The 15939-nt window shown below is 41.8% G+C and overlaps 1 protein-coding gene across 1 annotated transcript in view; it reads right to left on the bottom strand.

The window, feature by feature from the left end:
• Nucleotides 1-1868: 1868 nt before the first annotated feature.
• ITGA2 (integrin subunit alpha 2) overlaps nt 1869-15939 on the bottom strand; it is a 108808-nt gene continuing 94737 nt past the window's right edge. Inside the window, exons 25-30 of the mRNA XM_040262260.1 lie at nt 15483-15593; nt 14448-14552; nt 12142-12255; nt 9071-9160; nt 5874-5990; nt 1869-5439 (exon numbers count right to left, since the gene is read on the bottom strand). Coding sequence (XP_040118194.1) covers nt 5359-5439; nt 5874-5990; nt 9071-9160; nt 12142-12255; nt 14448-14552; nt 15483-15593 — 618 coding nt within the window. The 3' untranslated portion in view covers nt 1869-5358. The remainder of the gene's footprint in view (nt 5440-5873; nt 5991-9070; nt 9161-12141; nt 12256-14447; nt 14553-15482; nt 15594-15939) is intronic.

The raw sequence follows: 15939 nt of genomic DNA, 5'->3' as shown, positions 1-15939 counted from the left end.
CATTGCAGGTGGATTCTTTACTCCGAGCCCATATTAAACACACCTGACGTGCTGTGCAGTGGTAGTGCTTACAGATGTGTAAAAGTACCTGGCGTGACGAGTGAAGTGGATCAGTGCAGCGAGCTTTTCTTCTCCACTCCCTTCCTGTAACATCTCTTCACAGTTCCTGAGCATCTAGTAAAGGCCTCTTTACATTAAATGATTTGTGTGGTGTAGTTAGGCAGCTCACCCAGCAGAGGGCGGTAGAGCCAGGGCTATAGCAAGAGCAACTTGAGTGAGCTTTTTGCCCTATTTGCATAGAATCAAAAATTTCAGATTTAATTAGTAGCCCTTTTCTTTTAATTAGGTTGGAGTGGTCCTCAGATGAAAATCAGCCATTCTTTTTGAATAAGAAAATTTTCAGTCTTTAGTTGGTTATCTTTAAAATCCTAAAGGGTTATGCTAGGATGAACCCCCAGGTGATGCAGTGGTGAGGAATCCGCCTGCCAGTGCAGGAGACGTGGGTTTGATCCTTGGGACGGGAAGATCTCCTGGAGGAGGAAATGGCAACCCACGCCAGTATTCTTGCCTGGGAAATTCCATGGACGGAGGACCCTGGCAGGCTACAGTCCACTGGGGTCGTAAAGAGTCAGATACAACTAAGCGAATAAACACACGATAGAATGAGGATTATTTTTATGCTCTCTGTATTCAAAGGTGATAAAGAATAAATGGGATTATTTTTTTAAATACTGGAATATAAAGGTATGTTCTGATTTGGTACAGAATGCTAGCTTTCATACAGGTAGCAGCATTTCCTAACCCACTGTGACAAAACAAAAATGAATGTTCTTTTTCTCCAAAGTTGTATTTTAATGTATGAAGCATATAAGATACACTTACTGGTGGTGGTTCTGCATTCTGTTTTTGTCAGCTGCTTCACCAGAATTGAGATGGGCCGAATTGAGGGAGGTGTGGGGGGCAGTGCTCCCTTGGTGGGAATCAGAGGTATTTGTGCACAGGTTGTGAAAGGCAGCCTACCCCTCAGCCTTTGCATCAATGCCCCATCTATGCAGTGACAGCCAGTCTCTGAGCCTGACATGTGTCTTGTTTTACAGTTTCAGCACATTCATTTCAGCTTATTTAATTCTTTGAGTATGTAAATGCTCTTCATATTACAAAGTTTTTTAAACTCTGCAGATGACTGCTCGTGTAGGCTGCAGTAGTTTGACTCTCTTCTGTTTCAGGCACGTATTTCTTTCTAGAGATAAGCTGTGCTTTAGAGTGGTGCTTCTCAACCTGTAGTGTACTGTAAATCATCTGGTGATCTTAGGAAACTGTCAGTTGGAATTCAGTTCTGCGTGGCACCTGAGAGCTCCATTTTGTAACAGGCTCCAGGTGACGCAAATGTTGCCCGCCTGTCAACCACACCGTGAGGAGCAAGGCTTTACACCTCGTCTCTAAACTGTTCAGGCGGTTTGTTGCCTACAGAACATCCTTGTGGCCACTGCTGTTATAAGTGGTGAGATACATCCTCACTCTTTTTACACTGAGTCTTGACTGACTGTTCTCGAGCACAGTGTGCACAAGATAAATACAGTGAGATCCATAAGTCATAAAGTTCAAATTCCGAAGTGAATAGCTTTATCTTCAAAATGATTTTAATGATATTCAGTAATGTGCTGTGTAAAGAGTGGTTTACAATTGAATACTCCTCTTCTGTTTGATTCTCATACTTTAATAGGAGAAAAGATCTTAACTATTTTAATGTGGATTATTGCTCCAATTTGATTGTTTCTTAGAAATCGAGCTGTGTGACACTTCATGTACAAACATGCATACATTCATTTTTATATTTTTGGTGGAGAGAAAAAAGACAAAAACCAGTTAAAAGAGCAAATATTCTTAAAGATTTATACATTATGTATGAAGGAAACTATCCAAGACAATTTGTCTTTAAAAAAATACAATTTAGCATAGTTGTGCAATATATACATTTACATTGACTTTATCTCCCAAAATAAACCAGGTATGAAACCATTTTTTAATATTTACATAATGACTACATTTTCATTCTTTAAGGTTCAAACAGTCAACATTTTGTTTCAAACATTGCCCCCATATATACTTTTTACCCCTAGATGTTCAGTCTTTCTAACTGATTAGAATGAGTGTGCATTAATGAGGGCATTCTCCTAAAAGTCGTGTATATGGTTATTTTCTATGTGCAAACTGTATTAAAGATGGACCAGGGAGCAAAGTTTGAGGAATCCTGGTTAATGCTTAGGATATCTTAATTTATGAGATTGTCATATATTAAGTTATAACTGTATATCAATAGATACACTATAAAATTACACCTTATAATAACTACTTGTGTAATAACTATTAGTATAATCACTTGTGTGATTATGATACATTGTTTTCCACTTTTTTTTTCACAGTTAATAATGTTCACTATTTTATAAAAACACATCCAGTTAGGAATCTGTCCAGTTTCTCAGTTTGCTGCTGAAGTGAACGGTGCACAAATTCAAATTTCAATGCAGTTTCTTTAGACTGTTTTACTTTATTATTTTATAAAGCTTGTATGGCAGCCATGCATGAAGCAACTCAGTTCTTACCACATTCTAAACACATTGTCTATATACCATTTATGAAATGGAAACTTTAAGATGACATCTTTTAAGCCCTATATTCTACTTACTTTTAAAACAAAAGTATGGCTGAATAGGAATACAGAGCTGTTCTTTTAAAAAAAAAAAATTTTTTTTTAAATATCTTGGATGACTATTCAACCTTTGCTTAAAAGTACTCAAGGAATACTCCTCAGTGGCGCCTCCGCCTTAGACCTGTGGTCTCGTAACAGAAGTTGTATATTTAGGCCATGTGCTCTCGTGCAGTGGTTCTCAGCTGGAGCAACTGTACCTTCCAGGAAACGTCAGCCAGTGTCTGAGACATTTTTTGATTGCCACGACGGGGAGGGGTGCCTCTGATGTGGGCAGGTAGAGCTGTAGACCGAGGCCCGGGATGCGGCTAAACACCCTACAATGGGACAGGCCCCCACCAGAGAGAGTTATCTAGCCCCAAGCGTCAGTGGTGCCAGGGCTGAGAGACCCTACCCCAGCAAGATAAATGGTGCAGAGACGAGTGGCTGGCTTTTTAAGTTTGCAGCAATCCAGCTGCTTCATGGAAATGGTGCCATCAAGGCGACTCATCTAAGGCGAGGCTCACCAGAGCTCACCAGCTTGCTGTGGGCATGTGACCTCTGCCTAGCGTTTATCTAAGGAAGCTTAGAGGCAGAGTAAAGGAGGATGACATGCTGTAATTCTTAGTGTATCACTGTGAAGAACTAGTATACATACATATGCAGCAGTTACCCAGTTTATAGTCTTTATAAAGACTTAGTCTTCATCAACGTAATGACCAGTTTCCCCTCCATTCTCTTTTTAAACAATCCTCCTTGGAATGAAACAGTGTTTGAGTCCACACAGCTGTTACAAGAATTGGGCTCTTGTTAACTAGAGAATACCATGTCATTTTTGCTATAAACCCCTGACATTTTATTGCTGATTGTTTCTCTTCCCTTTGTTTCGTCAGATGCAGAATGAATCCCGGAACTGTACAGACAGCCCAGAGCTGCCATCCCAGACACACACAGGCACATGCCTGCTTTCCTGACCAGTGTCACCTTCTGGGAGGATTGTCTATTTGTAAAATTATAAGAAACCCGGACAATGGGTTTTTAAAGTTGAAAGTGTCACTACTGAGCTCCACCCCAGTCTCCCCCATTTTATAATGAGGACGCTGAAGTTTCAGAGGCTGAGCGACTTGTCTGAAGCTTTAAGTATGTATTTTCTGACAGAAAATAGTCCCCACAGCCTTTGCCTCTGCACTTTTTCTCTCATGCCCTCCTAGAGGATGAACCTAGAAACTAACAGAGGAAAGAAGGTACAGCAGGAGGAATGGATGGTGTTCCGCATGGTGGCCCGTTTATCATAAGGACCTGGACCCTTGTTAAGATACAGGTCATCAGGCTTCATCCCAATTTGATGACTAAATAAGATTATCAGGAGTTGGGGCCTGAGACCATCTGGTGAGCAAACTCCCAGGTTAAAGTCATTCTTCTGGAAATGTAAGTTCTCGAGAAACAAGCACAGCAGGTGCTTACTAGGTGGTTTCTAAGGTCTCCTTGTAATTTCCTGCAAATTCCTGAGATTATTTATATTTTACCTTGTTTACCCTGCCTGAAATATCAACAATTAGAAGTTCACTTGGGCTTAATTCTTCTTACATGTTTAGCAACAACTGAAAACAGCTCCCTGAAGTTAAGGGGATTATACAGTAACTCACGCAATTGCGGGAAGTGGAACGGATGACTTCCTCCTCACACCCAGGGAAGAGCCCCTGCCCTGGTAGTGGAGGTTTGGACAAGAGTCCCAGGAGCTTGGGAAACTCTGGACTCGTGGAGAGGAAGGTGGGCAGCTGTGGGCTTGCAGAATATGGGGGCACCAGGACATGGGAGAGGTTCACTGTGGAAGCAGAAAGGATTCCAAAGCAATTACTCAAATTTCAAAAATTGACAAGGTGCCAGCCAGGTCAGCCAGTTTTCATCCTAAAGGAGAAAGAAAATGTCTTCCTTCTTCCCAGCGGGGACTCCAACAGACAAGATTTTACTATAAATGTTATAGATGCTAAACAAAAGTTAGTGCTGTGGCCTCTAAACCCTTTAGGCCCCTAACCCTCCGCCACTTAAGAGGAGATTTCCTCTGCAGGAGGCTCCTACCAGTCATCAAGCATGTTTGGATAAGCATGTTTTGATAAGCATATCATCACAAGAAACAGGACTCTGGGAAACAGCTGTGGGCTGACAACAGCAAGTTTTACCTCGTTTATAAACAAAATTATCACTGAAAATATTCTCCGTGGCAACTTTGGACAAGCAGCAAAAGTTGACCTGTTTTTTTCCCCAACAATATCAAAATCCAAGTTAATGATGTATCTACACCTACCACTTCCACTTGTTTAAAAACAGTCGTTTTAAATAATTGGGTTCCCCCGCCCCCAAAGATTGTATTTTTCTCTAATTCTTCTCCTGTTTGGAAATATGTCATGCTTCAGATACGATGTACATGATAATGTAAACTCTGGACCAGCCAGCATAAAGATCACTTTTTCCTCCATATAAAATAAGTCTTTTACCCTTTGTACCCCTGCCCTCCCAATCCCCTCACAATTTCTTTCCAAACTGACCTGCAGTTCTGTTTTAATTATTACATTATTAAGTTACCCTGGGATTTAAAAAAATCCATTCATGCGAATAGTAACCTCTGGCTGTACTGCTGCCCCTTCCTACTACGGTGGGAGCTGCTGGGTGATTCAGCTGTTGAGTTCTGTGGTCTCATCAGTTTCATCTGGATTTTGGGCCATTTTTTCATATTTTCTTTTGAAGAATCCAAGCTGTAAGATGATGTAAAAACGTTACCACTTGTGGCTAATTTTGTATAAGACCCAGACCCAAGGCCCTGCCCCCAGAGCGGGGTGCTCTGGAGAGGTGGCTGTGCAGAATACTGCCCTAGCATCAGCCCTTCAATGAGGAGATTGATGCCCAGAGTTGAATGAATTGCATAAAGTTAAAATTTTCAGGGTCTGCTTATTTGCAGCTGAACAAAACATTCAGGGTCAGCACGAAAGGAAGGTTGGAGGAAAGGGATCAAGACCACTGGAGATAAAATCCTTACTGATTGTTTTCGAAAGCATGAGTGAGAATTTGCAAGAAAACTTGCATTTCCTTTTTTCTTACAATATAAAACGTAGGGTTGCTCTGTGATAAGGAAATTGGAAGACAGAGGTCTTTAGGACCCTCATATTTTAAAATACAAAACAGTTCTTACCTTCCATAAAATTGCAACTAGAGCTAATAGCAAAAGGATTCCAGCGATTACACTTCCTACTATCACTCCAATTGGTACTTCAGCTTTCTCATGGGGTTTCATTATCGTAAGGGGAATCTGTAAGTGTACATACAAAACAATTGTGTTAATTTTAGCACCAAGAAAAAAGTGAGATGGTCTAGTCAAATCCTCTAATCTTAAAGTGATGGTCCAGAAAGGGGATGTGATTTCCTCACGATCACAATCCTCAGTTAAACATTGTGAAGTAGAATCTCTAGAGGAAATGTGCCTGCAAATACAGGCAAGGCCCGCAAGTCTTCCCCTTTTCTTCCTTTAATTGCATCAGTACTTAGCAGGTACGTCATCTCTGACGATCTCAGATGCTTTAATCATTTATGAAATGGGAACTTCAGTTTCTGACATCCACTCAAGTGAAAGCATTTGGAACCCAGTCTTGGGGAGGGGAGTCAACAAATTAACCACCCAAATCCCTTGTGATTAAACTACAGTTTTGTATTGGGTTCCTAAAATGTGGATTTCACTTACTCTCAAGATTACTTGATAATGAGTTGTTAACAAGTAGAAGTAATATCTCAAGACTCAAGCTGACATTTTCAATGAAAAATTGCCCTGAGGCTACGTGTGACTCTTAATGTCCACTTTGTGGCAATCTTTGTGACTTTGGGCTTCCCTGGTGGCTCAGCGGTAAAGAATCCACCTGCCAGTCCCTGGGCTGGGAAGATCTGGAGAAGAAAATGGCAACCCACTTCAGTATTCTTGCCTGGAGAATCCCATGAACAGAGAAGCCTGGTGGGCTACAGTCCATGAAGCTGCAAAAAGTCGGACATGACTTAGCTATTAAACCACATCAGCATGGCTGCTGTAAGTTCTAACAGTAATGTTTTTTCTTTTTAGTTGGAGTAAGAATCACAACTATTTCCTCCACAAAGAATATTCTTAAAAGAGTTACATTTTGGAACCAAATGAGAGGAAAAAACCTAACTTACTTGAATTTAACACTGAATTACAATGAGAGAGATGAGCTGCTTTTCACCAAAGAATTTATGAGTTGGGCTAAATTGTAGTCTGGTTTTTTGGTGACTATAGTTCTAATTTGGATTTTGAAGAGCTAAGATAAAGCTTTTGTAAATTTAGGAATAAAATAACTAAATTCATATAGTTCACTGTGTAGTGGCCGTCATATCCCTGCTGCTGCTGCTGCTAAGTCACTTCAGTCGTGTCTGACTCGGTGCGACCCCATAGACGGCAGCCCACCAGGCTCCCCCGTCCCTGGGATTCTCCAGGCAAGAACACTGGAGTGGGTTGCCATTTCCCTCTCCAATGCATAAAAGTGAAAGTGAGTCCTGTTGGACTCTTAGCGACCCCATGGACTGCAGCCTATCAGGCTCCTCCGTCCACGGGATTTTCCAGGCGAGGGTACTACTTTTGTCTATTGTAGAATGTCCTAATCCAGGCTCCACGGATCTTTAGGGAGCCATGAGTAGAAGATTTTTGTATCAGATTTTTAAGCAGGCTTAGAATTCAAATCTAAGAACCATTGGTCTACCTATAGGAATAGGTCAGTTTATTCTTTGGATTCCAAAAACTATTTAAAAATTATTTAAAATAGTATTTGAATTAAAAAATATTTTTATAGACACAAGTAGAAGCTGGCCTCTGTTATCAGTTTTGAGCAGAGAAGACCATGAAAAGAAAAATCTCCCAAAAGGTCCATTGATGTTAATGTAAACTTTTCATTAACACATTTATTCAGTGCAGCTTTCTTAAAGATTTCAGCAGAGGTCCAGGTATTGTCTGAATACTGCATTTTTCTGAAATGAACTTTTAACATATGTATAGTATTTCCTTCCCCCAACCCCGCAGGCTAAGTTCATAGCACTCTGATTTTGAATCCCACATTTCCTTTGGCTCCATTCTGTCTTTCCACACTCCAGCCTCTGAAGACAGGGTGTGGGCCTTCCCTGACAGTCCTAAACCAGAAGCAGAAAAGCATGCTGTGTGGAATCATGTTTGTTGGGACAATAGTGGAACGGCAGTGCTGGGAGCTGTACTCGCAGGCACTGAGAGGCCCGGGCTTCGCAAGGCCATTGGCGTTTTAGCCAAGTCCATAGGCTGCAGCAGTGGACTGAGGCCAGCTGCCAAGCTGGCCTTGGGGGCAGAGTCTTGAACTGGCTTCCAGTTCCTAACAAAAGCATTGGGAGGAACATGCCCAGGTCTCTGCCAGCAGATGCACTGAGCATGGAAATCCCGCTATATCTAAACAGCATATTCTAAGCAGAGTTCCAGTGCAAAGGAAGGTTGTCCCATGCCAGCTCTTGGAACAGTGAGCCTCTGTCTTCTGTGAGCATACGTTTCTTTGCCAAATCTTTTTTTTTTTTTTAAATCAAGAGAAGCATTTACAGTTTTCTAGACTGAAGAGCTAATGAATGGATGTGTCATACAGTGTCGGTTGTAAGGGGTACTACTTTAAAAAAAAACAAAACAGCCCTCTAATAAACGCCTTATTTATTAAGCATACTTCAGCACTTAAAAATACTCTGAAATACTATGTATGATTGAAACGAGCACGACTTAGACTTCATGGCCTAGGATGTAGATTACTTAGTGTAAGCATGAGCAGCAAGGAGGAGCAGAGGTGCTGGTTGAGGCTGGAGCAGCGAGAAGGGGGCCACAGCCAGATGGAACCCCTTGCTTCCTGCCTTCTGTGGGATCATCATGTCTGATCCAACTTTGCCAATGTGGGGACACGGGGTAGGACAAGTACACAGCTGGCCTTTTTTGAGTAGCAAACACCCTTGTCAAAAGTTCAACATGCCCCCTGCACACACCACTGGCAGAGGGGTGGGCAAACTGCCTGAGCCACTCCTCCAGCCCAACCCCTGGATACAGCCCCCTACCCTCACCCCATATAAGAAAAAACAGCTCTCCTCTCAGCGGGCAAGTAAGCAGGGGAATCTGTTAACTCATTCTTACTCCCCACCTGCTAAAGCAGGGGTCCCAATAAATCCTTGCCTGAAAAAAGAAAAAAAACTCAACATGATAAACATTAGACTTTTAGAGTTTCACTAAGATAGTTGTATATACAGGTAGGTGAGAAGAATGACTGTTCTATAAGCTGTCAGAAATGGAAAGCCTGTGAGACTCCACGACCCACAGGGAGGGATATGAGCACTCACCGTGACCGTGTTTTCGTCGATCACGTATATCTGAGGGTTGTACGTGTTAATTTCCGCAGCTGCTGTCAACTGCACTGTCTGGAAAGTCGACTGGAACATAAAAATAAAGAGTATATTTTTATCCTAGCAGAAGTTAATGCATAAAACAACATGTCCATTATTTATTTCCTTGTGGAAAGTGACTAGAGCAAATGCCAACTCTGAAGACTCAAACATCTTTGTGTGCTTAAATCACTGATATGACAGGACCCCACACGGGAACTTAAGCCGTGTGGGTGGCTGGGCCCTGAAGTGGCAAATTAAACTTAGTCTTGGCAGGTGGGGGTCTAGATATCAGCTTGTTAAAATGTCTCTCCAGACGACTCTTAACTTGAAAACGGGGGAAAAACAAAGGTTTAGAACTGAAGTTTTTAATTGGGAAAGATCATAGTATAGGCTTTTAAAAACTTAAGTTTGTGACGTGAGAGAAAACTGAAAATTTTATGCTTGCCTAAGTCACAAAATGAAATAGAGAATCAGATTTAAAAAGGAGAGTTTTTCCTCTGGGTACACATGTATAAAATAATACTGTTTGAAGACCACAGATGTCAGTGGCAGACACCCTAAACCTTATGTCAGCGCTATATAACAGTGATAACTTCAGATTTCTTAAGTATCTCTACAGAAATATTGCATTTGGGGCAGGCATTTGGAAGGACATACATTTTATGGTGATGGTATTAGTAACCTCCACAAATGAAATAGTTTTGCATGGGCTCCTGAGTGCACTTACAGAAAAAGCTATGCACTACCGCTGTGTTATTTTCTCTGTACTCAAATATTGGGACTGATGCTTATTTTGAGATGAAATATAATGCCTGGATTTGAGAACTGCCTTCCCATGCTCTGGCTACTAGGATTGAGTTTTTCTGGTTACCAGGGCACATGATTCAATATACTCCATGAGGTAATTTGCTAAACTATATCTGGGAGCCAGAAGAAGAGAATGCATATCCAAAAAGTGAGCAATTTATTTCTTTTCCACTGGCTCAGTCTCTGATTAGTCTTCTTAATTTTCTCAAGATGGAAGACTGCAGCAGAAGTTAACCCTGATCACTGGTCCCTCAAACATGCATTATTTGGGGAACATTAAGAGTACTGACAATGGTTTAAATTAAAAAAGGAGTAACAGTTCAGTGAATGCTCACTTCATAGTCCCTGTAGAGTACAGGTGAAAGCATTTCCTTACAGCATCGATATATCTGCCCTCCCAAGTCTGGTCATTTGCATAGACGCACAGTCCCCTGCACGGCTGACAAGTAGAGGTGGGCGTACCATGCATGCCCAGGAGAGGGAAGTCACACCTGCTAGCATTCAGCCTTTTCCTTACAAAGAGCAGCCAACATGCCATTGATTTGGAGGTCTGAGCAATCACTTTGTGATGAAATTACTTTGAAATGTTGACTTACACTGCCCAGAAACAGGGCAAAAAGTGGTATATTAATGGGCTCTAATACAGGAAATAGGATTCCTATTTCAAACTGGGTCTCCTAGGTGGTCTGAACATCCACTTGGCTGTTGAAATCATTGAAAACAAGGTGGGGAGAAATATTTGACCTTTCATAAAGGAGGAAGATGTATAAGCCTTGATATACAGTAATTCCCATGAGTGTTTTTCAGCATAAATAATACACTGCTTCAAAATTTTGCTCCCAGAAATGAAACTGCTGCTTCTGAAAACCTTAGGAAGGTACTTTAAAAAGTCTTACAGTTAAAATGATGTAGCTTTAAACAAACTTGAGAAAAACCAAATGCATTTTACAGAGTTGGAGTGATTGCCTTTTGATTTGCAATGGTTTTCCTTCCCAGCTGGCAAAGATTACTATGAAAACATTTGTTCCTCAAATCCAAGGAGCCAAGATCCAATGGGTAAAACCCAGCACCAATCTGTAGCAGCTGGGATGGTGGCATAACTGCCTGCTTTGCCTCTTACTGTATTTAGAAGCGTCCTGAAGGCTTGAAAGCAACTAACGAAAAAACCAACTAAAAGCAAACAAGCAGAAAACCCAACTCCTTACTCCTCCACTTCTCTAGCAAATTTTCCCCTGCCTTTCACAGCTCTTCTGTTATTTCTTTATCCCAGAATATTGCTTATATTTTTGTTCCAGGGACAAGTTTGGAGGGAGCTAATTCTCCAGTGTTACATAAAACATTCAGCAGGGAATGGGGTCTGTTGGAGAGATCACGAAGTGGTTGGAATATCGGGAATAGGATACAGTTGGTAAGCACCTCGAGGACTGATTTATTCATTTAAAAATCACCTAGAGCTACAAGGCCCCCTGGAGATTTTGCCTTAGAGCCAGTGTTAGTAAAATGAACAACTCGCTGCTTATGTAGTCAGATTTAAAGAGCTTGGTCTATCCTTCCAGTTTCCGAGCCAGACTGAAATTCTGGCTTCTGAAATCTCTACTGGAAGCAGATATCACTACTGCCAAGTCACACGTACTGATGGAATAACACCCTGACATTGTTCTGGCACTTTCTTTGAACTTTTCATGAGATTGAAATGACTTTAAAAAAAATTGTAAGCACTTTGGAGATTTCATGAGAGAAGGGGTAAGAACAGGAGAGCAGAGTGTTTATCTGCCTCTAGGAAGACAGATCCTTAGGTCAGATTCACCCTCCAGGTGGTCTGAGATCAATCAGCAGCCACCTGGGGGTGCTAGGAATGAGGCTGAGATGTGCATTCTTTGATTTGTATGTGGCAGAGGAGACCAGAAGGTCAGAGAAGAGCCTGAGGTGGCAGATAGAGAAGGTGGCCCCTCACTCCAGGAATTCTGCTGTGGTAGGTTGGCCTGGGGTCTAAGAAGCAGACGCTTTGCAAGCACCTCAGGGGATTCAGAGGCACAGCCAGGTTGGGCAAGCCTTGGAAAGGGATGGAAGCATATTATCTTCCAAGGTAAGATTGCTTTGGGCCACTGGGCATAGCTAACATTAGCCAGAATGCTAATTTTGTCAAGAGGTGTGAACTTACAATGAAGCTTTACATTTCCTTGCTATCCATAAACCCAATAAATAAAGTTGATACTTACTGCCGCAAAAGTCCCATTCCAAATCCTGGTGGACACATTAAGGAAGTATTCTCCTTTCACCTGAAGGTCTCTCAGCCAGCATGTGATGTTACTACATGAAGCGGTTCTACAGTTCTTTCAGGTTGGAGTCAATGATAAAGGAAGTTAGTATGAGCTTTAAAAAAAGAAATGCTAAAAGTTTACGAAGACATAAAACCCAGGGAAGGATCTAGGGAAACTGGCAGTCTTGTGAACTATGAGTAATTATTATATAACCCTTCTAGAGATTCTGGCACTTTGCCTCAAAATGTAAGAAGTACATGTCCTTTGCCCCGCCATTTCCCATCTGTATGGAGGGCCTCACGAAATAATCATAAATGAGTGCAGAAAAATACAGCAAGCCTATTTATTGCACTACTGTTGCTAAGAGGGGAAAAAATGAAATAATTCATGTTTATCAACCGTGTACTAGTTTATTACTGAATCTATATACACAAAGGGCCTCCCTGGTGGCTCAGATGGTAAAGAAGCTGCCTGCAATGTGAGAGACCTGGGTTTGATCCCTGGGTCAGGAAGATCCCCTAGAGGAAGAAATGGCAACCCACTCCAGAATTCTTGCCTGGAGAATCCCAGTGGCTAGAAGAGCCTGCTGTGCTACAGTCCACGGGGTCACAAAGAATCAGACAACTACTGAGTGACTAACACGTTCACTTTTTCATGCATACACACAAAATTCAGTATAGTTTACTTAGTAACCTCATGATAAAGATGCCTTCCTTGAGTTTTAAAAAAGTCATCATTAAAAGAATCAATGGTTACCAAGGAAGGGTTAGTGGGGAGAGAGAGATGAATAGGTGTAGCTCAAAGGCGTTTCCGGGCAGTGAACTATTCCGTATGCCATAATTGTGCATCCATGCCATTATCCTTTTGTCCAGACTCATAGACTATACATCAAGAGTAAACCTAATGTAAACCAGGGACTTTGGGTAATTATGATGTGTCAATAGGGGGATTTGATAGTGTGGGAAGCTGTGGGTGTGTGGGGGCAAGGGTATATGGGAAATTTCTGTAATTTAAACTCATTTTGCTGTGAACCTAAAACTACTGTAAAAATAAAGCCTGTTAAAAGATCTATGATATACGGGCCAATGCAAAAAGGTAGCTTGGTCCATTTATGGAACATTATACATGTGCCTATTTGTAGATTAGTGATTATAAAGAAGAATGTTCAGTCAGTGTTAAGTGTTCAGCTGTTAGATTTCTAAAGCACTTTAGTTTCTTTGCAGTTTTTTGTGTTCTGTTTGCTTTATATTGGAAGTTGCCATTTTTACAAAATCAAACATTTTCACAAAAATATGGAGACTTCTAAGAGGTATCATATTTTGGCATACACTGAGGCGAGTTTCTCCTGGGCATTTTTACGTATCTCTGTTCAGATTTAGACCACATTTACACTGTAATTACACTATAGTTACTTCAGAAACTGTTTCATTCTCCTAGCTTCCTGTTTTCCCATCCTTTATGAAATAAAACAATTGCAATGAAGGAAAACAGGAGCAATTCCACATTGTTCATAGAGGAGAACTGACACTGATTTGTACATGTGCGCTAAGTCACTTCAGTCATGTTTAACTCTGTGTGATTCTATGGACTGCAGCCCACCGGCTCCTCTGTCCATTGGATTCTCCAGGTAAGAATACTGGAGTGGGCTGTCATTTCCCTCTCCAGAGGATCTTCTCAACCCAGGGATCGAACCCATGTCTCCTGCTTGACAGGCAGATTCTTTACCACTGAGCCCCCTGGGAAGCCCTAGGTTGATCTTATTGTTTGCTAAATGTTTATGTATTTGAATACTTAATAATGTGCCAAGCACCATGCTAGACACTAGACAAGCCTCTTTCCCAAAGAAAGTGGCATATAGCTGCACAGCAGGATATGATCAAATATGGAAAGCAGAGCAGGGTCGTCAGAGAGTCAAATTTAACAGCTCAATAAAGACATCAGTGATTCTGTGGAGAAGGTGAGAGAGGCTTTACCTCGCATACACGCCCAGCTCCCGCCCAGCTCTTTGCAGTGTTTCCAACATGCCCGACACAAAACTAGTTTGACATGGGGTCCTTTTGATTTCATGAAATTATAATAATGGCATAAGTGATAATGCCAATAACCTGGATTTGAATGTATATTTTGATTCACACAGACCATCAAAGGCAAAACAGGAAAGTTCTCCCACATGTGTGGTGGCAGGGAAAAAGAAGTGCTTCAATTTCCAGGTAAAACAAACAATGAATCACCCAAGGAAATTTCACCCATTAACCTGTCCTTACCAATTCTTTTATGTGCCGGAAATTTTCACTCGTGAAAGATACAGAAGAAGATGTCTGTCCTATTTTCAGTGGATTTATTTCAGCTTTGCAACTGATGTCACCAGCCTACAAAGAAGGACATCAAATTGGTCTTCAGAAGCAAGATGGTTTATGATGTTTTCAACTTGTTAGGAAATCCTGTTGTCCCATGTTGGGGCAGGGGAGGGCTCCCAGGCTTCCCTTCATTGTGCTGACCTGGCCACACTTCTATACATCACTACTGTAATTCTGATTCAATTCCTTCTGATGTGACTGGATGGTGTGGCACCAGTTCTTAACAGTCCATATGTGATGAAAGAAATTTGCAGTAACAACTGACTATGAGTGATTTCACTTGGGTTCTTTCCTGTGGAACAGTTTAGGCTTTTGCTTCCCTCTGGTCACCTATGAACACCACAGAAGTATTGCTGCTGTAGCATCAGCTAAGCGCTAATCACGGGGTTTGGCTAGAGTATGTCGGAACTACCTGGATGGCCCTTAAAAGGAAAACACCAGTGCTAGAGCCTTCGCCCTGGAGATTCTGGTATAATTGCCTGGGGTAGGCCTTGGAATCACACAGATTTGAAAAACGACCCAGGTGATTAAATGAGCACCCAGGGTGGACAACTACCGGACAAAAGCCCTGGCCGAGAGCTTGAAACCAAGCTACTGACTGCAGCTGTGTGGCCCAGCTACTCTCCCACCATGGGTTCAACCTCTCACTTCCCAGCCAGCTAACTTCTCTATAAGCAGGGCTCTGACAAAGTCAGATCTTCACCTGATCAGAACGAGGTGCTAATAATAATTTCTGCTATCTGTAAATCCCTAGACTCAGACATTTCTGATGACGATATCCTGCTTCTAATATGAAATTAACTGCTAGTTAACTGGCACCCAGAGTGCAGAGGGATTATCTTTTCAGTTCCTCGTCTATAAGATGGCAGGCGTGATCACCCCACCTCCGGGTGTTTCCACATGGGAGGTGTGCATTTTTATAGGCAGTTTAGCTGCCCTTACCTGATCTGTGTGCACCCCAGTCAGGTACATCAGCGGGTTCTTGCCTTTGGTGTATTGAGGGATGTGGATGATCACAGATGCCATGCTTACTGGAACACTTCCTGTTGTTACCTGTGTAGTAAGGACACAGTCTTATTGCTGCTACATCAGACACACATTGCAAGGAAAGTGATCAATAACCTCAGGGTTGATGACGGGCAACTATTAAGTAGTTAGATTGAGTTCCTATGAAAGTGAGTCAATACTTTATGGACTCCTTGAGTCCTTGTGTTTTATCTCTCATTAAAATCTCAACATCTATGATTTGGACTGGTACATAATTTGTGACTTAGGAGATGGTTAGAAACACCTGCCATCTGTGGGTTTGGCCTGTCAGGGCATGAAGTCCCACTCTGCCCCTGATAACAGCCGGGCTTAGGCAAGATTCTTGACCCCTTCACGCTTCAGTTTTCTCATT

Source organism: Oryx dammah, unplaced genomic scaffold, assembly GCF_014754425.2.
Source record: "Oryx dammah isolate SB20612 unplaced genomic scaffold, SCBI_Odam_1.1 HiC_scaffold_20, whole genome shotgun sequence".
NCBI classification, from domain to species: Eukaryota; Metazoa; Chordata; class Mammalia; order Artiodactyla; family Bovidae; genus Oryx; species Oryx dammah.
The sequence above is the reverse complement of the archived record's forward strand: the minus strand, read 5'-3'. Positions and strand labels throughout refer to the sequence as shown.